Consider the following 25,786-nt stretch of genomic DNA (forward strand, 5'->3'; position numbering starts at 1 on the left):
ATTGTAATACATGGAGTAAAGACTGGCTGCTTTTACATGTAGCCCATATGCAGTATGATGAATGGTTTTATTTTTACACTGCATTTTAGCTAGGACACACCCTTATCAAACCTAAATCTATCAGTGCACTTTACATCTGCCCCATCTGCAGTGCTGCATAGCTTTACCAAGGTGCAAAGTTACTTTTTTGTTGGCTTCACTCCCAACTTTAATCATCCCCTTTATCTCTATACTGTAACCTCTAACATCTATGTAACAGAAGTATGAGAGTCACAAGTACAGAGGTGGAGCTGAGGAGTTTCCTGAGCACAATACACCTGTATTACCTGAGAGACTGCAGGCACAATTATCACTTACGCTGACACTAAGCATGAGATGGTTTTGGGTGTTGCTCTTCTCTGTGTGGTGTATTGTGATGGTGAGTACAAGGGGGTGCTGTAAGTATTAAGTCTTTGGGTGTAATATGAGGAGATACTATATATAGTAGTAGTGTGACATATACATTACATGAGGATTAATGGAAGAGTGGGTGAGGGAATCTTTTATTAAGGTTGAATCATTAAAATTAATACATTTTCAAAATACTGGTCTCTCACATACAGTGTCTTGAGTGCTCACTAGAGGCCATTGAAGTGCAAGCTCTGCAGGTAAATTTAGGTGGAATGTTTGCCTATTTAAACTGTGCAGAATAATAATATAATGAGATCATTGTCATGGATCCTATTCAGTTAGAATGTTATGCCAAAGTGAATTTGAACTTTCTACAGTATATTTTAAATATGATTGTACTTACTAGTTACATTGGAAGCTAGGGTGGGTAAGAGTCAGCTGTGGGTTTGGTTTGAATTAAGATGGTTTATATTGAGCTGCAGTATGTTCTGAGTGATTGACCTTGAAGTTAATTTATAGAACTTTAATTAATAAACAAAGTTCTGCAGTCTCACTGTCTTTTGCCACCTTTACATGCAGTTAGAATGATTGTATATACCATGTATTGCATAGTACAGTATAAGCTTACTAGTTGAGACATTCACAGTGACCTTATTCAGTCCCATGAAATCTTTTTGATATATGGAATACGTAGACTTTTCTGAGATGTTTAAACCCCAATTTTCCTTATTATAGATCAGCAGTCATGGAAAGTTATACAAAAACTAATGCCCAAAAATAAACACACAATATGCAGCCAAAATTGAAACAAAAAATCTATGAAAAAGAAAGTGCCCAAAATAAGCAAAAATATATGGCAAAAAAAAATCAAGTTAATTATTTACTGTTGCTAATAATGCTATTATATTCTTCTTCTTTTTTCTTATACTGTATGTACTCATATTTAAGGTTGTTCCTTTACTAAGTGATTCAAATATGTAATAAAAAAGTAGTGTACCTGTTATAAATGATTTATCCAAGTTCTCGAGGACCTGAATTTTTAAAGTTTAGAGTACAAACATATTGATTTTATTCTAAATGAAAACAATGGGCCTGATTCAGTAAGGATCGCTATTGTGATCACAGCTGCCATTTTTAATGGAATGTGGCAGCGAAAATATGCTAATATGAAAATATACTAATATGAAAATATGCTAATGCCTGCCAAAGCAGAGCCGGCATAATGACTCCCCTTGCTGCTTTCTTCACATGCATATGACGTTGCTTACCTGCATAAACATCGGTACCATCGAAGAACATCGGCCAGTCACACACATTTGCAGCAGGTCTGACCTGCCGCAGACACTGCAAGTCTTTTTGCACGCAGTCGGCTCTTAAGTTGCAAATGCAATCGCAGTGGCTTCTTTATGCACGCCCAAGCAACGGCGTTCAAATGGTCAGGCACGTCTGCGTTTTTACGACCAGTCCCCCGTCACCAGCTGCAAATGCTCACAGCCTGTCACTCACTCTGCGATGGCTTCATCTGTGCGTCCGTAATCACAGTGCACGTGCAGTGCGGCTTAAGCGCATGTGCAACCGCTAACAATTGTTCGATCTACGTATGTGTTTGCATTTGCGAACGCTACTGAATCAGACACAGGGCTTCATTCAGAGGCGGCAGTACGGTCTACAACCGCACAGCCGCCTCGATGTTTGTCCAGTGCACATGCACATGAGGGAACTGGCTCCTTCGTACGCATGCGTGAGACCCGCTATGACCGACGGCGCCGGTCATAGTGGGTCTCTTTCCAAAGGGGGCGAGCTGTCGATGTTGATTGACAGCTCGCCCCGTTAGGAAGGCAGGCCGGGGGGGTGGCAGGCCAAACGGAGGCATTCCCATGGGAACGCCTGCCGTTTGGGGGAGGCCCCACTGACATCACTAGTGATGTCAGTGGAGAGCTTCCGGCTCTGACAGAGCCAGAAGCTCTCCGGGGCTTACGACAAGTGAGACCCTACCCTTGGGTCTCGTCGTAAGCCCCGATGGTCGCGATGGTCTACGACCATCGCGACCATCACCCTAGCGGTCGTTAGAGCTGTGGGTGTAAACCCACAGCCTAACGACCGAAACAGAGGCGGCCGGTCAGGATGCAAGCGGCCGCTCAGTTTCTGGGTGACCGCTTGCATCCTCCGACCGCCTCTGAATGAGGGACACTATGTGTAGTAAAAAAATTAAAGGCATACTTCTAACTTTAATTGAATCAATTCGTTTTGTACCTGTTAAGCAAACATAGGAATACAATAAAACCAGCACAAAGGCTTGAACACTACATGATAGAAATCCAGAGGTCTGGTAAGCAATGAGCATACACAGCTTCAGATTTCATTAGCCCTGTTTGTGGCGGCTTTGCACGTTATGTTATAGAATGCTGGTTCATGGAGGTGCAAGCAGAAGCCGCCTATGGTAACTGACTGACAAATGTGCAACATGAGCTGACAATTGTAATTTAATTTGGCAAATAAACATTAGTTTCAGGTAAAGGAGGAGACTAAAAGGAAACAAATGAAATGAAAAACAAATATGCAATTCCTGACGTCATTGCAAAAGGAGTTACTCATTCACTTCTTCTAACTATTACATGACACAACTTGTATAATAAAGTGCTTCAGTGCATTGTGACATATTTCCCTTCTACTTCTTCCAGCCACTTCTTCAGATGCATTTATTTCCATTTAGCAATATTTCAGTGTTGGCTAGAGATACAGCAGAGAAGCAGGCAGGGGCAAGCTTGAAGAGGAGGGGGGCGGCACCAGGAGGGGTATGTGACAGATGGAGCAGCACAAGTGGGGGAACCGGAGCCACACAAAACAAACAGGGGCGGGCACATACTTACCTCCTTCCAGGAGCTTAGTACTGCAGCAATATACTGTACAGCCCCTGTCTCTGCAAGACCCAGTCTTCTCCTAAGGAGCCTCGGTGGGACCTGTCTAGCAGGACAGCTTCTTGAGGATGCTCCCTGATTGCATGACGTATAACAGGTGAATGAGGGTATGGGGGGGGGCTTTCGGTTATAGCTTTATAGCAGATAATAGTAAAAATAATGGGATAAGTGGTCACTGCTTTAATGGAGTTAATCAGAATGAAGGGTTTTTTATGAGACTTGGTGGAAGGAGGAGGTTTACCACAATACATATGGATTGCAATGTGCCCATATGCACCAGAGAGGATAACTTTGCAGAGCTTCTACCTGACAGGCAATGCTGTATATAGATGGTGTGGCCTATAGAAGCCTATGGACTTCATTTTGCAAAATACCCCCCCAAAGTTGAATAGGAAGGATCACTCTACGGTGCCTGTGGCTTGTGCTATGCTGGCCAATGGCTACACATTGCACTTTGGGACTCCTGGCTCATAAACTTGGAAGCATTTTCTCACCAGAACAGATCTATGGGGCATATTCAATTAGCCGTGAAAAGTCGAGTACTTTTTGCATGCCGGACTTTTCGCCGTCTTCACTGGTTTTCCATGCAAAAAAGTATCGCGCGCATCACCACTTATCCCCGTATTCAATTAGAAAGCGGTGAAATGGGGAAAACAGTCTGTACCCCCCGAAAAGCTGCACTAACATAGGGGATCACTATAGGGGTGTTCTAGAACCCCTAATAAAGCTATTCTGGGAACTTTAGTTCTCTCAATTGCTTGTTATTAGCGTCTTTGCATAAGCGGTGAAGAATAGCATTAAGCAATATTTTTTCATCAAATTACTAGTCCGAGCAAATTTGAGGTACATGAAAATGGGTGCTAGCATCTTTTTAAGTTGCTAATGTGAAGTTTTAAAAAACTTAAAAAATCCACCTGCTGCTAGCACCTGCAATCTTAAGAACACCTGGGGAATACTTGGAGACCCCCTGGAGTCTATTTTGCTAGTTTTTTAGTTTGTCCCCCAACTTTGTTTTTCTTTTGCCCTCAAATTGAAACTACTTTTTTGGTGTGTTCTTAAGTTTTTCTTAAACTTTTTTTGACAGAGTTTACCTTTGGTGGGCTGTCCCAAGGGTGCAGGGTTGTTCCCGCAAGTTTGCACCCCAAAACCCCAATTCTGCACTTTTTTTCGACATCTTTCATAGGTGAATTTTGAATAAGGGGATACATTTTTGCCTGGCAAAATGACGTCACCAGCGAAAACTTTTTCACCGAAAAACGGCTTTTCGCACCTAATTGAATATGCCCCCATATCGGAAAAGCTGTCCCGGTAGGTAGGTATTCATGCATATTGGTATTAAAAGTGTTAAATAGGGGCAGGATAAGCGATACTTAATAAGTCCTCTGTGCGAGACAATTAGTGGGTTAATACACATAAATGTGATTGATGATGTCAGAGCTATAAAATAATGGTAATTATGTATGCAATTAATGTAAAAGGGGTAATTATATTAATGACATTGAATATGGTTGTCACCATAATTCTGAAGTAGTTAAAACTGTACTATTTTAGGAAGGGAGAATAATTGATGAGGGATTACATTCAATACATTGTATTGTATGCAGTCACACTCTGTATTATATGACATTATGCATTATGTATTATATGGCAAAAACAATAGAAGCAATGGTGGACAACTGCGCACACGGGGCTGGAAAGGAGGGAAGTGCCAATAGAGGAATCATCAACCCCCAAATCAAATAACACTGAACACAAAAATAGAGAAACCCAACCTCTGCGCACACCAACAAATAATGTAATGATACCAAATGAAAAAAGTCCTTAATGAGAATAGATGGTATCCAACATGATGACCGATGTAAACGTTCTCCTTATATAGATTCTTGTAGACATTGAAATAGAAAAGGGAGAAAGGAAAACACGATGGTGTAGTATGTCAAGATAAGTCCTACATATATATAAATGCAGCTCAACCTCTCCCCTTAAGTCCAAAGTGTATATGACGTCCATACCGTACTCACGTAATAGTGCTATGGTAACCTCTTATCAAGGTATCTTTATCAAGGGAATCACGTCACCAGTGTATGTTCTATCCTATGGTAGGGCTCACCATCATGCAGTGTGGTAAAACAGAGCATGAATCAAATGGGCATACCCAGTGTCGGACTGGGGCATGAAGAGCCCACCAGGTGAGTGCATACACAGGGGCCTACTAAGGGGTGTGGCCATCCCACCAGAGAGGAGAGGAACGACTTGCCAGCAGGGAATTGGGATGGGAAAGGGGGGGGGTTAGGGTTGCGGACATAATCAATATAAATATATTATATGTCCACATATATAAAATATATATAATATATAAAGGTGGTTGCGCTTATTCAAAAAATATGTGAGTGCCAGTGACCCATCACTTTAAAAATGTGGGGTCCTGTAGCATTGCTTCTGTCATAATATGTTGAATTTGAGACCAACAGCACACACCAGAGGTAAGGTGCATATCCACTAGCAGACTGTGAAGGTGCGTATCCACTAACAGACTGTGAAGGTGCGTATCCACTAGGAGACTGTGAAGGTGCGTATCCACTAGCAGACTGTGAAGGTGCATATCCACTAGCAGACTGTGAAGGTGCGTATCCACTAACAGACTGGGAAGGTGCGTATCCACTAGGAGACTGTGAAGGTGCGTATCCACTAGCAGACTGTGAAGGTGCGAATCCACTAGCAGACTGTGAAGGTGCGTATCCACTAGCAGACTGTGAAGGTGCGTATCCACAAGCAGACTGTGAAGGTGCGTATCCACTAGCAGACTGTGAAGGTGCGTGTCCACTAGCAGACTGTGAAGGTGCGTATCCACTAGCAGATTGTGAAGGTGCGTATCCACAAGCAGATTGTGAAACGATTGAACGATTATGATATTGTAATCATGCAGTTGTTTCACAGTCTGTGCTGTGCCTACACTGAACGATCAGTCATTCAGTGTAGGCACCCTCCCTCATCTCCAAACATGGGCAATCTGTAGTTATTGACAAATTGATCAGAATGTTCAGGCGATGATAGATGTCAAAAACAACCAGCGGGAGCGCGCATCGCTGGTCGTTTTTGACATTAAACTGCCTGATTTGTGCCCGACTGACAAGCGATTGAACGACAACAATGTTGTAATCGTTCAAATGCTCTGTTTATTCGGGTAGTAGATACCTGCCTTAACAGATAGGCAGGAGTGCTAAGAACATAAAATGGTAATGTAGAAACAATGAAAGCCAGCACAACCGTTTGCAAAACAGGGCTTATTTACTGTATCAAGCTTAATGAAAAAAATATTGAATATTTTTCATTAAACTTTGTTAAATAAGCCTTTTTAAAAAAAATAAAATAAATATATATAAAACCACATAATGTCCACACTCACGTCTTATTAAAATACAATGCTGGGGTAGCTATCCCAAGCAAGGAAAAAACCTTGCCAAAAGACAATCTCCAAAAAATGAGGGTGCACTCACCAGGCTTCAAGAAATGTTCATAAAATATGGATTTTATTTAGATCATCATAAAACGTACAGCCATCGACGTTTCGGTCCAGTCCAGGGACCTTTATACAAACACATAAATCCATATATATATATATATATATATATATATATATATATATACTTATATATACACACACACACACATATATATATATATATATATATATTTATAAAATCACAAAGCAAACAATATAATGCTACAGGACACGGACACCTCAGCCATCCACGATTAGCAGCAGCCAGCAGGTCTTACTTGATCAGAAGACAGCACAGCAGTAGGGCAGCCCAGCTCCTGTGATAATCTCCCAAGCTGCTGCTGCTGCCTTCACAGAGCTGAGATGAGCTGATGGTGTGGTGCTGGTTGCTGAGCAGTTGGTCGAGGTGGTGTGGTGGTGCTTCTGTGACATCACACGCATTGACGTCACACAGCACAGAGAAGTCACAGAGAAGCTGTGCAGCGCAGAGTTGGCTTGTGAAACCTTCTGCTGTGCTGCTATTTATAACAGTATTATGCCCGGTATTTAAACTCCGAGCCGGACGGACAGTCAGCCTGCCGGGGGGAGCATTTGGGGGGACAGCGAGATGCACTAAGCCCCGCCCTCCACAAGTAGAGGGTGTGGCCATATATCACTGGCGCCCACCAGTCCAAGTCTGGGCATACCCCAACTCACGTTTCAAAGCAGGTACATGTGTATGTAAAAGTTTCTTTCAAATCTGACGGTCAAGTTCCTCAGTGTTTCCCCAGATGTTCCTTCCTTATGTCAGTGGGTAACATACAGTGGAATGGAAATCCTCCGTCACAAATAATCCAACAAATTTATTTAACAGAAAAAACACATACAGGTACTGGGTGATCAAATAAACAAGGGATGAAGATGGAATAATAGCAATAACCTGAGGTGGGTGATATTTCTGGACTAATCCACCGCAAGCACTGTAATCCAAAGTCCAAGATATCCCTATGCCCTCCTGCCACCAATGCATTTCGATGATCAGTCTTTATCAAGGTGTGTATGGCAGGGCAAAGAGGGGGCGGGGATAAACACGTAAATGACATACTTGGAATCCCATATAAAAACAAATATGCAGCATCAGATCCTACACAAGATGTAAACAATCTTAGGCTTAACCTCTAACAGCATGAAGAAACCTTAACTGCAATCAGGTATTATCCTGGAAATCCCTTTGCATTCCATTTCATGGAGCGCAGAATAACCGGAAGTGACGGAGAGTAAAAATAAAGTTTCTACATCAACGGAACCCCGTGGATATATTAAATCAATCTGGTCCATCTTCCTAGTTCTATGAGTCTAAATGGATCCTCACCTGATGTGAACACACTGGCGTGATCGGAGAGATTACAAAGGAATATCTCCATCATGTCGTGTCACAAAGGCAGGTATCATCTGATGTGAACCTACTAACGTCATCAGGGAAACCCCTGTGGGTGTGATGGTATGTTGTCCTATCATGGGCGGGATGGAGTCAGTAGACCCACGTGGTCCCATCCAACCAATGAAAGCAGCAAGGGGTTGTCTAAACACAGACACTCCAAGAGTGTCTCCAGGGCTGGTACCAATATAATACACAAAATCCAGTGGACAGCGCTGCATTATCACATGGTCAAGAATAAAAATAGGGTCATATATCACCCATCTGAATGTTCAAATACCAAGGTGCTAGTGGAGATAGACTGAAAGAATAAAGACAATCCCATATAAACAGTGTTGTTGTATACCCTTCTCACAGACCTCATAACAAAACCATGATAAATGTCCAAAGACATAACATAGAAAACATTTAAAGTGTATAGTCAGTCTTCGATGACTCTCGCATTAAAAACATAATAAGTGCATAGGAGTAAATCACAAATATGAGTAGGAGATGATAAATAAAAAAGGTGTTCTCTACAAAATTAAATCACACTTCCCTCCTTTGCAGCCCCTTGTGTGCAGTTGTCCACCATCGCTTCTATTGTTTTTGCATACCTCTCTTTGGTCACCTGTACAGATGGATAACAGCTACACTTAATATATTTGCTCACGGAGATATCAGAAAAGTTTGATGAATTATTTTCAGGTAATCAAGATTCCACACTTATTATAGATGAAGATTTAGAGACTATTATGGCCAAGTTAGAACATGCTCTTATCAGGGAAAATAAAGGTGGGAACTTATCTCCCTCAAACGGTATTTGGCACAATATATTATACCTAGAGGACTACGGATTGATAAACTACCCTCTTTTCCCAATATATCCCCCAATTTTGAAAAGGAATGGCTTCACATTATTGATTCATGCTCTTTAGAACTTATGAGACTAATAGTCAAAGAAAGAAACAATTAATTAAAAAATCTAGAGACTGAGGGCCTGATTCAGAGCCACTCGTAAGCGGCAACTCATTTTCTCCGAGCGATGTTTGCCCAACTGCGCATGCGTACGGATCGTAATACGCATGCGCAAACCAGTCAGTGCGGCCGAAATTCATGTGCTCGCAAAATAGCGAATGCCTGCTAATTTGAGTGACAGGATGAGGCGTATGTGGGTGGTAACAGGGGAAGGTGCTTGAAAACGGGGAGTGGAGATCCGATCGCAGGCGTGCTTAAAGGTCAAAACGGGCGTTTTATGGGTGTGCATATTTAAAACAGCAGCGTCATTGACCACGTCACTGGGTTATTTTTTAGTCAGAACTGCTCGCAAAATTGTGGTAGCAAAAACCAACCACAAGAATAGCGAGGAGCTCATACCCTGTTCGATGTACTCGATTAATCTAATAAATAGCGGACATGACATAGGATGCGAGCGGCCAGGGGGCGTAGTTTCTCAAAAAACGACCGCAAGTTTTGTTCGCTCGTTCAGGCCTAGAGGCGTGAACAGACCGCAAACAGCGAACGGTTCATTTGAATAGCCACCCCTATTTTCTGGACGAGTGAGCGCAAATAGCGACTGGCTCTGAATCAGGCCCTGAGATAGACTCATTGAGAGTCATGATAGAACCCTTTTCAGACTCACCTGACTTTAAGAAAATGGAACTGGAGATTGTGAAGAAAATAACGCAGAATGAAAAAGAACTCATGTTTAAGAAAAAGAAGAAATATCTTCGAGATGCAGGTGATTTCCAAGAATGAAAACAACATCTCATCAATAAAAAAAAACAGAATTTCTACACTCGTAAAGAGAGCAATTCTGTGCGTAACAGAGTACAGTTTGAGGATAGAGGGAGGGTGGTAGTCCCATTTATAAGGAATGTCCCCCAAAAACAAGTGGGAGACTAAGAAGAAAGATAGAAGTCCAGCTAGGGGTAGATGGCCCTCACCCCATTGTTAGATATCCCCATTGAGGGATAGATGTTTCTCACCCCATCGCCAGATATGTCCATCGAGAGCACCAAAGGCTAAGCCATTGGAACATTACAACTCATGGAATTTTAGAAAATCTAATGGTGGCTAATACAGATCACCATTGTGGAGAAGATAAATGGTAGGAGATCTTACACCGATGGATCACCCATTGCTCCCAGATTCTCACCTAAACATTCCAGCAGGTATTACCCCTTAGAAGATTGGGAAGAGAAAGATTAATTTTTTTTAGATCAGAGACAGCACAGACCTTTCAAAATATAAAAACCAGAAAGGGTCGACATGGAATAACATCTACACACTATTATAAAAAGAAACATTCCATCATCAGAAAGAAAGGAAAAAAGAAATAAAAGTAAGAAGGATAAATCCATTGCTCCCACAAAAACTGTAAATGTTTTGGAATATACCAAAATGTACAACCTCAGTAATCATATCCTCACCATAGATGAGGAGATTGTACTGAGAAAAGGCCTAAAGTATGCTCCAACGAGCAATCAAAATGTTTTTCATGATCAAAATAAAACTGTAGAACAGAAGGTCATGACTGACACCCGTTTCAGACCAAAATCAATATTTTTCCAGCATATAAAAAAGGGTGTTTTGTGGACACCTTTGAAAAAATGGTCAAAGATAAAATTGAGAATAAACATTTAAAAAAAGGTAGGAATCCAAACTTTAATATAAAGGAAAAGGAAGCATCAAAAACTCTGAAAGAAAAACTTATCACAATAAAACCAGCTGATAAGGGAGGGGCTGTGGTAATTCAGAACACTGATGATTATAAAGAGAGATAGAGAGACAACTTAATGACAGCAAAACTTACAAGAAACTGATGGGGAACCCCATGGAGAGCATTACTAAGAAATTAGTCAGTCTTCTAGAAAAATACGAGAAGAAAAAAGTGATAACTGAGACTGAAAGAAAATATATTCTCATACCATATCCATCTATTCCAGTGCTCTACACTCACAAAAATATTGATTGCCCCCCAGGGAGACCTATTGTGGCTGGAACCCAATCTGTCACTTCCAATATGTCTTACTACACAGATCATGTTCTACAGCCATTAGCTATTGCCACCCAATCCTACTTATGAGATTCAACAGAAGTTATTAAGAAATTAAATTCCATCCAGTGGGAATTACATTCTTACTACAGCTGATGTTACATCACTGTACATGGCTATAGACCATCAACATGGCCTACAAGCTACAAAATATTTTTTGGATCAATGTGATTTCAGTTCAGATCATAAATCCTTTATGTTGCACAGTATAGAATTCATCCTTAGCAATAATTTTTTTCTGGTTTAATGATTCGTTTTTCCTTCAACTCCATGGGACAGCCATGGGCACCAGATTCGTGCTGAGCTATGCCAATTTGTTCATGGCCCTTTGGGAGTCTTCCCATGTTTTTGATGTTAGTAGCTCGGTGCGAATCTGGTGCTCTGGGTACGATACTTTGATGACTAGCTGTTTATCGGAGAGGAGACCAATTATCATTGGATGAATTCTGCACAACACTTAATCAGAATGATAGAAACTTCCATTTGTCCTTTTGTAGCCATCCAAGTACAGTGAACTTTTTAGATCTCACCGTCTTTATTGAAGAAAATAAGATCCATACAAAAACATATATAAAACCGATGGATTGTAATTCTTTTATACAATTTGACAGTAATCATTATAGTAACTGGCTCAATTCTGTCCCTAGAAGACAATTCCATAGAGTAAGGATTAATTGTTAGAAATTAGATGATTACTACACACAGGGTTCCATATTGAAGGAACAATTCAAGAAAAAGGGATATGATCCTAAGAGTATTGAAGTACCATATCAAAAGTATGCCATATGTAATAGAGATGAGACTATGGAAAACAAACAATGGCAGAAACAATATGTTAAGATCCATTTTATTACTAAGTATAACCATCAACACAAAGAATTAGAACAAATTGTGAAGAAACATTGGGATATACTGCTCAAGGATCCGATTCTAAATAATTATTTGGATAAAAAACGAAGTTTGTGTATCGCAAGGCCAATAACTTGTGGAAACAAATTGTCGAGTGCTCTAGAAAGAAAGAGCATGTGTAGACCGATCAAATCTAAAGGTTATTATCATTGTGGTACCTGTCTCATGTGTAGAAATTGCAAGTGCAGATATTCCATTATCATGACGTATAAGTCTAAAAGTAACAATAAGGAATTTGAGATTAAAGACTTTTTAACCTGTCATACACACCTTGATAAAGACTGATCATTGAAATGCGTTGGTGGCAGGAGGGCATAGGGGTAGTTGCTTCCCGATACTTTTATAACCAGTGCTATCTCCAAGAGCCCAGTGCTGGTTCATTAATTACTGGGGACCATTACACATGTTGTTCCCTGTAAATTTTGAACCAGGTCCAACTCAAAGAGCACAGGGCTGGTTATACTTGGGTGGGTGTCATGCAAACTTAATACTGACTTTTAACTGTTTAACTGTTTCTTTACTTTTACACTCACAAAAGCCTGTTTATGTTCAGGAGTATTTGGCCATGGTCACACAAAGACAACACAGGTAGAAAACACGATTAAATGAGATTGTATACACCATTGGAAAACATGATTCTTAGTAAATATGAGTGTTTGATCTTAAAAAAACCCTCATGAATTCCAGCGATGTCAAAAGTGCTTAAGCTCTGCCAAAACATGATTCTTAGTAAATTTACCCTTAAGACTCTACAGGTATTGTATTATCAGTAGCCTGGCATCCAAGAACAAAGCACACATGGGGGCATATACAATTGGGCGCGAGGTTAAGCAAGTTAAAAACCTCGTGCACTTCGTGCCCAATTCCAGAATACTGTGGGTATGCATGCTCCCGCTACCCTTGGTATTCAATTTAAAAAATAGTGGTCGCAGGGTTTTCAGCTCTGAAATCTTGCATCGTGTAAAATGAATAAAAGAAACAAAAACACCTACCTAGCAGGGGGTATCCGCAGCTCCCAGTGGCTTCCCCTCTCTCTTCTTACTGGAGAGGGGGCTGCTGGGAGTGCCAGGGGCTGATGGGAGGAGCAAGGGATGCTGGGAGATGTAGTTCTCCCAGCACCCATTCCGGGGGGGCCACACACACTGGACCAGGGGTCACACACACTCATGCACACAGACACACTCACGCACTCATATACACTTACATACACCACACACACTGACATACTCACCCTGCTGCAGAAGAGCCGGCTCCCGACACTGGATGCAGAAAAAGATGCAGAAGACAGCGCTGCAGAAGGTGAGTAAGGACTAATTAAGCTAATTGGATACTTACAATTGTTTAATTAGTCCTCAGGGGGGGTGCCGTGGGGGTGTCAGAGCAAGTCAGAGCAAGTCTCTGTGTTTTTTCCTAAAATCATCGATTTTAGGAAAAATCACGCTTGCTCAGGAGGTGCGTGAAAAAAACCTCCCGGTGTGTCTTTTTTAAAAAAACATGCACCTAATAGAATAGCAAGAATCTGCACCTGCAGGAAAAACCTTGCAGGTGTGGGTTTTTGCTATTCCTTGTTCTGGATGTATCTGCTGAGAAGGCAAGGGTTTAAGGTAGTTAGCTGTCAACTTAGCATACATTTTCAAATCTATATTGAGAAGTGCTATTGGTCTATAATTCTTACAGTTATTGGGGTCCTTTCCTGGCTTTGGGATAGCTACAAGAAGAGATTCCACCATTTCTGCATGAAATGTATCAGTACTAGAAGCTTCAATATAGACAGATTGGGACAAAAGCCTCATTAAATGTAAACTAAATGGAATTAATTTAGCCATTAGGGCCAGGAGCTTTTCCTTTAGGTAGGTGCTAAAGTACTAGCTGTATTTCCACCAGAGACCAAGGAGCGTTCAGAGATGGCAAACAATTCTTATCTAGAAACAGAAGAGGGATACTGTCAAGGAAGTATCGGATATGGAGATAATAGAAGGTTGAGGGCTACAAGGATCATTGTTCAGATTATATAGTTTAGCGTAATATGCTAAGATAAAAGTGGCAGTATCAAAGGGTTTAAGGCACTTTGCGCCAGAAGGGGTAAGGAGATATTTCATTCTATTGTGGGCCTGGAGACTTCAGAGCTTTCATGCAAGAATAAAAGATGCTTTGTTTCCAGTAGTACAGAATTTATGGAGGAGGCATGAAGAATTTCTGTAGCTGTTACCTCACCTCCTGGAGATGTTTACATAAGGCTCTAGAGGGATGAGATTGGTTTTGAGACTCTTGAGAGTAGACTCCAGGCCAGCTTGCATTTTCTGTTAATGTGTTTTTAGCTGGGCGGCCTTCTGTATGGAGGCGCCATGGAGTACTGATTTCAGGGCACACTAGTAGGTGAAAATAGTGTCATCTGGTGAATTGGTTTGATTGTATAATGTAAGAGAGTCAGTAATGGCTTGCAGAGGCTCAGGATCAGTTAGACAGTACTCCTGGAGATGCCATTGGTGTGCAGGAGAGAAATGGCGACCTGTGTCCCAAGTCCACAAAACTGGGGCATGGTCAGACCAAGTAATGGGCAGAATCTAGATTTTCCTAGTGTTTAAGGACCCACTTCCTAGGAGAACAAGATCAATTCTGGAGTAGCTGTTATAAACTGTAGAAAAGAAAGTATTGTCTCTATCCTCAGGCAAGTTGGTGCCCCAGGAGTCAAACAAATCAAACTCTACGTAATTTCTTAAAAGCAGAAGGACATATGTCACAAGAAGAAGAGGTGCAGCCATGGGGAGAGGTTTTTATCAATTTTGGGGTCAAGGACTAGTTTAAAATTGCCCAAAAAGATTAGTGCACCCTAGCAAACGTTCTGTATTTCTACGAAAGTATCTCACAAAAAGAGCACCTGCTATCACCCCCTGCTAGAGCTGTGCACTGACTAACTGCACTCCCATTATCAACCCCTGCTAGAGAACTATGCACTGACTAACTGCACTCGCATTATCAACCTCTGCAAGAGAACAATGTGCTGTCTAACTGCACTCCCAATATTTACCCCTGCTAGAGATCTGGGAACTGACTGAATGCACTCCCATTATTACCGTCTGCCACAGAAATATGCACTGTCTATCTGCCATCCCATTATTACCCCCTACTAGAGAACTACTGTATACACTGACTAACTGCAGTTCCATTATTACCCCCTGATACAGAACTATGCACCATCTAACTGCAGTCCCATTATTACCCCCTGCTAGAGAACTATGCACTGTCTATCTGCCATCCCATTATTAGCCCTGCTAGAGAACTGAGCACAGACTTATTGCAGTTCCATCATTACTCCCTGCTAGAGAATTATGCACCATCTAACTGCAGTCACATTATTAACCCCTGCTAGAGAACTGTGAATTGACTAACTGAACTCCTATTATCACCCCCTGCTAGAGAACTATGCACTTTTTAACTGCACTCCCATTATCACCCCCCCACTAGAGAACTATGAACTGTCTAACTGCACTCCCATTATCACCACCTGCTAGAGAACTATGCACTGTCTAACTGCACTCCCATTATCACTCCCTACTAGAGAACTATGCACTGTGTAACTGCACTGCCAATATTTACCCCTGCTAGAAATCTGGGCACTGACTGAATGCACTCCCATTATTACCATCTGATACAGAAATATGCACTGTCTATCTGCCATCCCATTATTACCCCCTACTACTGTATACACTCACTAACTGCAGTCCCATTATTACCCCCTGCTAGAGAACTGTGCACTGTCTATCTGCCGTCCCATTATTAGCCCTGCTAGAAAACTTAGCACAGACTTATTGCAGTTCTATCATTACTCCCTGGTAGAAAATTATGCACCATCTAACTGAACTCCCATTATCACCCCACTGCTAGAGAACTATGCACTGTTTAACTGCACTCCCATTATCACCCCCCTGCTAGAGAACTATGCACTGTCTAACTGTACTCCCATTATCACCCCCTTCTAGAGATCTGGGCACTGACTAACTGCTCTCCCATTATTACCCCCTGCTAGATAACTATGCACCATCTAACTGCACTCCCATTATTACCCCCTGCTGGTGGACTGTGCACTCACTAAAGGCACTCCCATTATCACCCCCTGCTAAAGAACTATGCACTGTCTAACTGCACTCCCATTATCACCCCTGCTAGAGAACTATGCACTGTCTAACTGCACTCCCATTATCAACCCTGCTAGAGAACTGTGCACAGACTTATTGCATGACCATTATGTGCCATAAATAAATTGCCATGATTGTTACACTAAACCCTAACATGGTAGTGTTAAGTAAATGACAAGCAAAACATGTAAACCTGTCTATATTTTTACTGCAAGTTACAGTATTTGCAGTTACATAACCTTTAAATGTTGATATGGCTATAGGTTGAATGTTAACATAATGAAATGGTAAAAATGTTGACATATTAAATATAGATATCCAGATGTGTCCATATGCACCTTTCCTAAAAGGTAGCCCAATGTCTAAATGTGCCGTGCCTTTAAATCTGCAAATTAGCCACACCTTGCTATTTTTCTTAAATTTTACTAATTTAAACTGTTACTTTATATGAATACGTTTGCAGGAAAAAAACTTGGGATCCATCCAATTGCTACTCAATATGGAGCATCTTAGCCGTGCTGGCAACTCGTGCCAAATGGAGCAAAAATGGAAAAGTGTAAGAGGAAACATCTGTATAAATACAATATGTGGACTTTGGGCCTGATTCAGAGCCGGACGCTCTGACAAGAACACTCGCTCTGAATCAGGGCTGTCCTACCTAATATTGAAGCGGCCTCCTGGCTGCTCGCATAGCTGTGGGTGACCACCCACAGCTTATGCGAGCGGCCAAAAAGATGGTCGCGATGGTCAAGACCATCGCGACCATCGGGCTTGCGACGAGACCCTTGCGGTAGGTTTATGTAAAGTTTTGCTTTTATACCAAGCTCAATATTGCTCAATATTGCTGCTAATTAGCAGCTGTTCCAAATCATTATTCTATACACATAAACCACCACATAATATTTCCACATATCAGTATTTGATAATGTTTGGCAAACCTGCTGCACTTCATAATGGATAAAACCACAAATTTCAGCAAGTTCATAACTTTATAATGATTCTGACCTGCACATCCCTTTATCACATGACTTAAATACTGCTATGTAAAGCCTGCTATCCTGGAAGAAACTTCAGATATAGCCACCTACAGTAAGTAACAATTTCAACATAGGTAAGTAATATAAAAGTAGAAAATGATTAAAGTTAGTAAGAAGTTCAAATATACAGCGGCTCCGGACCGTCAGTCCCATGATCATGTGATGTAAACATTAACCACATTATCCTACCGGCAGGCCTGCCAAGAGCCGCGGTGGGCCCGGGTAACAGGGGGCGTGGCCTAATTGCGGGAGGCGTGGCCACTCCTCCTTCCCAGAAGAAAAATAACAATACGTTTTGAAGCGCCACTTCGCGCTGGTGAGGGGGGGCACTCTGAGCCCCCTGAGCCTGGCTCAAAGCCAGGGGGGGAGCGATCAGTATGATCGCTCCCACCCACGGGCATAGGAGACTGCTGTGGCTGCTGCTCAGCAGCCATGAGCAATCTGCCATTGCTGCTCAGCGCACGCTGTGTGCTGGGCTGCTGTGAGGGAGATGGGGGCGGCGTCAGACCCGGGCCCCCGCCGGGCCCCTCAGGAAGCCCAGGCCCGGGTCATTTGTACCCACTCCCCCTCCCTCTCGGTGCCCCGTGCCTACCAGGACGGAGAAGGTGGCTGCTGTATTGGTAATGTATTTGTGCCGCCCGCAAACAAACACCATATAATCATATGTTCTATGGGTCATGTGATAGAAACACATCTTGGTGACTGGTAAAGACAGAGGGATTGGTATACCAAGAAATTTCAAAGTGAAAAAGATCGTTAACCCTATGGTATGTATTGCATGTAAACAGATCCAAATTACATGATTTATCGATTTTTCTTATCATTGTTCTATCGATTTTGATCGATATTAAGTTATCCAAAACCACATCTGAACCAAAACACTTGAGGGTGGCTTTGCCAAAACACAATGATCTATTAGAAGAACCAAAACCAAAACAGGGGTCGTCCGTATACCTCTCTAGTTTCTAATAATAAGTGCACCCTTATTATACAAATAAAATTTTTATATAAGACAACTATTCTTTTTTACTTTGTATTGTAAAAAACACACACAGATATCTATTTGTGTCCTTCCCTCCTTCTACTCCATACAGTATATAGAAAAGGATACATATATTAGTTGGATTGACGACTATCAATATATCTGCTAGGCCAGAGATTCCCAGACGCGGCCCTCAGGGCTCCCCAACAGTTCAGGTTTTTAATGGATATCCATGGTTAAGCACAGGTGACTCAATTAGTACCTCAATTTGATGAATCCTTCTGTGCTCATCCATGGATATCTCTAATACCTGAACTGCTGGGGAGCCTTGAGGACCGCGTTTGGGAACCTCTGTCCTAGGCATATGCTATAAATATGGACCCTGGAATCTCCTCCTTATCTCAATAAAACATGATCAGATAAAATCAGAAGCAATAGTCATTCCAATACATATCAAACAATTCTATTAATGTCAGAATAATACATTTAATATAACCCCAAATCCATATTTATATTACATTAAAAAAGACCGTCATATGAAATAATTTAATTTCATCGCTCACTGGCACCTGTTAAGTCCTATACTAACTTGATATTAATCTTATATGTGTATTTGTTTTTACACACATTTCTGATAATAATAAAAGTCACGATATCATTTTTTTGTTGTTGCGAAAAATACATACAATATGATATTATTTCGCTACTAAAATGTAATAATTGGTAAATAGTATAGGACTTATAACATAATTAAATGCTATGGCTATTTTATCTTTATCAAATAAAGTGAAAATGTATTTCATGTTCTTGCAACCTTCAACTATTATGAAAGCAATTCATGATAATTATTCTGTTTATATGTTAAAGCATAAATCAAACTTTCCTGGCAGTTCTAGCAAAATATTACATTTCAGGACAATTAAACTCCTCAGGAGTTCATTCTAAAGAAGCAGCTACCCAATACAAAGAAGCCATGGTACCTCTGATTTCCTCAAATGGCACTTGTCACCACAGAGGAATCTCAAGCTCATTTTTGAAGTGTACAGTGATTCAGTTTAGCTTGGTTTCTTCTACAATTGGCTTGTTTCATTGTTTCATATGACAAGTGTTTGTAATTTGTGATTTTTTTAGGTCATTTACAGGGTCCTAACAGTGAATCCTGCGAATAAGTACAAACCACCCTCCCCTAAGATGCACAGACGTCCCACGAATGCTCCTCACACCACGCCAGTCTCTCCTACAACTGTTGATTCCAAATTCAAAGAACTTTTACGACTTATTGACTGGCCTGAACCTCCAACCACTGTGACACACTATGATCTATCTACCAGCCCCAGACACTGTGATTACCATCTACTGAATGCACGGGACACATACAGGATTGGAGATACATTGGAGGTGATCATCACAGCTCGGGACCACAATGGTCGGCCAAAGGAATATGGTGGAGATTACTTCCGGGCCAAGCTGCACTCTCCGGCACTGAAGGCTGGTGTGACTGGGCAGATAAAGGACCATGGTAATGGCAGCTATCTGGCCACACTCCTCCTACCATGGCCGGGGAAAGCAGAGGTACAAATCCGTCTCATTCACTCCAGTGAGGCTGTGGCTGTTCTGAAGAAGAAAAGGGATAGTCATCCAGAAAAGGTGATACATAGCAGCCCTTAGTGTCATGTTGATATGTGTGTACTATTTGTGATATAATGCAGGTTAAAATAATAGACACCAACAGAATCCAGATACAGCAGGAAGATTTTGTACATAATCTGGTGTTTGGATTATTGAAGTGTAGTAGAGCTCACAATTACAAAAACAGTGGACCTGGATGGATCGGAGATGAGTGGGACATACAGAGGACCAAATAGTCATGTATAATGGTAGCATTGCAGATATATGCAGGATATATGTAGGGTCTCTGGAGTAAAGTGGAACATGTCCATGTTCCATTATGGCACACTAGAACAGTGACAAGATGGCACAGTGCATGTGCAGGAGACTGAATGGCAGCCATCTTGGTAAAGTGAAATGCTTCACTTATGGGGCAAGTATGGAGATAGAGCTGTAGCACACTCCACAATTCAACAACATCTTCACTTCAAGCTCTCTCCATGTTATTCAAATATTTTCAACAAATTTGAGGGTTATACAAACAAGAATCCATCCTTTCTCCACAAGATCTTGATTATTGTGACATTCAATGTTAATGGAGTTTTTTTTATTTATAAGACTCAAAGTCTCTTTAAAGGTATTGAATTTCCTTGGATATTTTGGATTCCCACTCACAGTAGTAATTTTTTTACATTGCCTCCTGATTATTTTTGGGTTCACAGAATGTGATATATGCAAACTCCTCATGATATCTTTCTGTGGTTTTCCAGTGTTTGATCTTGTTCTATGGTTGGATGTCCATGCTGGTAGCTTGTCTTTCAGGTGTGTCTCCACTTGCTGGCATATCCAATAACACATACAGTACTTGTGAATTTCCAACTCAAGCTTTGTTTTAAGTGATGCTGTCTCTTGGATATGTACTGTAAAATCTCTTGACTTGACAAGCCTTTTGGTCTTAGGATTGCAGAGTCTATAACCTCTGACCTCTTGGCAATATCCAAGCATGATGCATTTTATACACTTGGGAGCCAGGTTATGTCTTCTTTCTTTGGGAATGTGTTCATACCCAATACACACAAAAACCATGCTATTATTGGTGTATTGTCCTTTAAGGCAGATACTGCTACTGCTGAAAAACACATTTGGACTAGCATCTTTTAACATAGATCGGGACCTCTCCACTAAGGTTTGATTTGCACATTAACTTAACACCATTCTGCTACGGCGTGTATGCAATGGTTAGTTGATGCTCAATGCCATGCTTCTTCAGAAAGATTTCCACAACTTTGTTGAGATATTCTTCCTCATTGACAGACCTCAAAACATTTAGTTTGTGACCTGTCTGAATTTGGGATGTGGTATAAGAGATAGACAGTAATTAGATAGACAATGTATTGATAGACACCAGATGTTAGATAGTCAATTGTTAGACAGGGACAAAAGGTCAACAGGGATAAAAGTCAGACACACTAAAGTTAGACATCTAAAAAGTTTGACAGGTACAAAAGGTCGACAGGGTCAATAGTTCACCATGAAAATGGTCGATACAAAAATGGTCAACAATTTTATATTTTGTTTTTTTAGCCCTAATCTTCACCCTAACCCTCCCCTTGGTGCCTAACCCTAACCATCTGGGTAAGTGCCTAATCTAACCATGGGGGTAAGTGCCTAACCCTCCAGTAAGTGCCTAACCCTAAACCTAACCCTAACCATAAAAAATAAAAACAAAATTGTCAACCATTTCTGTGTTGACCATTTCCATGTCGAGCTATTGACCCTCTCGACATTTTGTACCTGTCGATATTTTTACATGTCTAACTTTGGCATGTCTGACTGTTGTCCCTGTCGACCTTTTGTCCCTGTCTAACTATTGACTGTCTAATATCTTGTGTCTATCTAAACATCGACTATCTAATTACTACCTATATATAGTCCGGAACCCCTGAATTTGTGCTAATTTCTACTATTTTCTTATAGTCTGCAATCTTCGTCATGAAGTAAGAACAGTATTCCATTAATGGGGCAATCACATAGACAGTGACTTATAAAATATAACAAATGATAAAACCATTAAGATGTGTTATATTACGTAATGTGTGAATATTATTGTCGTCAGTTAAAAAAACGGAAATCTGAAATACATAGAGGGGTATTCAACATGGGAGCGAATAGTCCGTGCTGGACTTTTCGCTCCACAGCTGAGATTTTCCAGAGATAAAGTATAGGGCGCGCGCCCGCTTTATCCCCATATTCAATATAAAAGCTATGAAAACGGGAACCTGCGAAGTGGGATCTGCGTAAAAATATTAAATTTACCTGGAATAAATTGTAGGACCCCCTAAAGCTGTAAAAACATGGAGGATCACTATGGGTACCCCCGTTTTAGCCTGCAAATGAAAGTCGGTGTTTTAAATAGTGGCTGCTGGTGTTTTTTTCCCGACATTGAAGAAGTGATGCAGAAGAGCACTTAGGTTTTTTTTTTCCTTTTTTTTAAGTGGTCCCATCAAATTTGGGGTACATGAAAATGGGTACTAGCATATTTTTATGTCCCTAAAGTAATTTTTTTTAAATTCTGCAACTATGCACCTGCCGCTAATAATTTATTCTAGAATACACCTGCCGCTAATAATCTATTCTAGAAAACACGTGCCGCATACTTGCAGAATAGCCCTGAACCTATTTCCCTAGTTTTAAACAATTTTTTACCATTTTTTTTTCACCTCAATTTTTAAATTAATTTTTTGGGGTGTCCCTATTTTTTTTGACACAGTTATTTTTAAAATGTCATTCCCAGGGGTTCAGGCTATTTTTTTAAGCCTGCACCCCTAAACCCCAATTCTGCACTTTTTTTCGACACCTATTCAGTGGTGAAAAGTTATCCCCATTTTTTTTCAAAGACTTTTTGAACCTGCGAAAAGTCTTTGAAATTGAATACGGTGTAAAACCAAAACCTGCGATAATGACATCATCGGTGCGAAAACATCGCAAAAACTGAGTTTTCGCTCCATACTGAATACCCCTAGTAGTATAATACTCAATGTTCCCTAGTTCCGGCACTCAGCTATATATGCAGTAATTAATATTTAAAAAGTATTTTAGAAAATATTAACTGGGGTATATGTACGTACACAGGGAAATAATTACCACCTCAGTGGAATAATCCCCTCCTCCTAATGCCTTCTATAGCAAAATGCCCATTTCACCACTTTTAACAGACTCAGCTAAATCAAACATTAATTTGTTAGATGCTACTGCAACATGCTGAATCTCTATACAAGAACAGCACAGGAGTATCTTAGAATGAATTGTATCCAATTAAGTAACAGATTAATAGTTTTAACAATGTTCACTAATACAATGTTGCTGTTTCATTCAGCTATAGCTAAAAATAGCCTGTGTGCTGCTAATTTGTCTCTTATGCTGTAATTAGATTGTGAGCAGTTCTTGCTAAACACAAAGATCAGACCAATTATATTACAGCTCTCATTGTGCCTTCCTGGTTAATATGTTACTTCAATGTGTTGTCTTACTGGGTGTATGACTAGTACTTCTTTTATACCTAAATTCCGTGTCTGACCCGGCGGTTGGAACAGGGGGCCTGATTCAGCTTTGGAAATGGAGTGTGATACCGTATCTCACTCAACTGATCATCTTGGTGAAACCATGCTGCAGGTGCTGTAGATTTAAAATGTGCAGAGAGATTTAGATTTGGGAGGGTGGTGTCCAAACTGACATGTAAATTGTAGAGTAATAATAAAGCTGTGCAGTATTTGTAGGCTACATACAAAAGCAGCCAGTATTTACCCCACATGCAAAAAAGTTTATGTATTTACACCCCTTGCATTGCAATATGGTTTGTACAGGTTCACAGTTAAGTGCTATTTCTCACTCTATACCCTAAGCTGAATCAAGCCCAGGGTTCCAAACCGGATCAGACCCAGAAATTAGACGGCGCCGACCCAGGATATTCCCAAGTCTGAGCTGTTCACACCGGAGCCAGGTCTGCAGTGACCTGGCTCTTCTGGTGTGGAAGTGGAATGCAAGCTCTACTGAAGCAGCATGTGGCACCCTCCAGGTCATCGTGACCTGGATCGGGACGTTTACACTGCATGGTTTCACGGGTCATTCCCGTGTTACAGCCTACAAGTTATCTGGGTTGGATTGCCGGGTCACTCGACCCAGGAATCCAACCCAGTCCCCTTTTAGACCAAGGAGTTACCCAAGTTAACCCTGCAATAACCCGTGTTTAGGTCTGGTGTAAAAGGGGTATAAATAAAAAAATATTTATAAACTCTCTCATGTGGTTAAATTATTCTTCAATGAACGGTCCTGCTGCATATTTTGGGCCATATTGAATAAGAGGTGAAAAGTCCGAGGTAGGACTTTTCGCCATCATCGCAGCTTTTCCTGGGGATAAAGTATCGGGCGCATGTCCGCATATCCCTGTCAAATAGGAATTGGCAAAAACGAGACCCGGCGGAAAGGTAAGTATCAAAAAGTCCTGTCACTATTGGGGAAATCAGCCTATCGCCCCCAAAAAGATGGCCTGATATATGGGATCACTCTCCGTACCCCTGAATTGGCCTGCTAAAGGTATATGGGGTTTTTAAACGGCCGCAACAGGTGCTTTAATGCGTCTTTAAAGAAGTGGTGAAGAATAACGTTTAGCTTCATTTTTTTTTTTAAATAACTAGTCCCATCAAATTTGGGGTACATGAAAATGGGTCAGAAAAAGTGGAGCACTGATATAAAATGACAGGAATTCAACAGTGAGTTATTGGCAGTTGACACAAGGGGATATCTGCCTTGGATTCCCCCAAAAATAACCAAAACGAGAAAAACTCTTGTGTTTGTGCCTAAAATCACTTGACCATGAAGACAAACCAGAAATGTAACATAAATTATATATTTATTACAATATCAATAAACCTGTTAGAACTGCAGCTCCTCAGGACATGAAATTTTTATAACAGTGCAGTAATGCAATATACCACTTCTACACATGAATAAAATATGAATAAAATAAGATCAAGGAGCTATTGAAACTGATAAAATAAATGGGTTCCTTTAGTGGATGACAAAGTTCCTCTGGATACTGATGGCTGGGTGCAATAATTCAATATAAATAGCAAGTACCTCTTCCCAATAGCAGAATTATCCGTATCTCCTTATGCAAGAGAGGCCACTCACCGCTGGTGTATTGAAGTCCCGAATGAACCAAATAAGTGGGTGGACATATACAATCATAGATGGGAGCCCGGCCAACAGGACATTCCACAGGGGCAACAGTCGACAACAAAATTCAGCCTACCTGTTGTGAGAGTCTCCAGACTCAGGGCTGGTTATCACAGTGTTGGAAAGTGGATCCCATGAAGGAGGTGATACCCGTCACCTGCGGACAACAGGGGGCAAGGAGCGGTGATATGAACTCCGGCACCCGGGATCAGCTGGAAATGGTATGAGGTGGTATCAACGGTGGGAAGCCGCAGGGTGGTAGATGGAAGCCGCGAAGTCCGCAATAGTCTGTAACCGGGATGCACACTCCAGTGTGTTCAATCTCCCACAGGCGGCAATCAAAGGTCCATCTGGATATGTAGCAGCAGTTCAGGATAAAAGGTCAAAACCTTGACGCGTTTCTCCTCATTCACTGAGGTTTTTTCAAACGGCAATGAACGGCCCTACTGCATATTTTGGGCCATATTGAATAAGAGGTGAAAAGTCCGAGGTCAGACTTTTCACCATCATCACAGCTTTTCCTGGGGATAAAGTATCGGGCGCATGTCCGGATATCCCTGTCAAATAGGAATTGGCAAAAACGAGACCCGGCGGAAAGGTAAGTATCAAAAAGTC

The 25,786-nt window shown here is 41.2% G+C and overlaps 1 protein-coding gene across 2 annotated transcripts in view; it reads left to right on the top strand.

Moving 5' to 3' along the window:
• The first annotated feature begins 340 nt into the window (after nt 1-340).
• LOC148507441 (NXPE family member 3-like) overlaps nt 341-25,786 on the top strand; it is a 129,920-nt gene continuing 104,474 nt past the window's right edge. Inside the window, exons 1-2 of one of the 2 annotated variants that reach the window (XM_088446035.1) lie at nt 341-418; nt 19,460-19,975. In XM_088446035.1, coding sequence (XP_088302161.1) covers nt 371-418; nt 19,460-19,975 — 564 coding nt within the window. In that variant the 5' untranslated portion in view covers nt 341-370. Of the gene's footprint in view, nt 419-17,442; nt 17,452-19,459; nt 19,976-25,786 lie in introns of those variants that run through there. The other variant, XM_088446037.1, reaches the window with a different exon arrangement.

Source organism: Taudactylus pleione, unplaced genomic scaffold (assembly GCF_031769625.1).
Source record: "Taudactylus pleione unplaced genomic scaffold, aTauple2 ptg000393l, whole genome shotgun sequence".
NCBI classification, from domain to species: domain Eukaryota; kingdom Metazoa; phylum Chordata; class Amphibia; order Anura; family Myobatrachidae; genus Taudactylus; species Taudactylus pleione.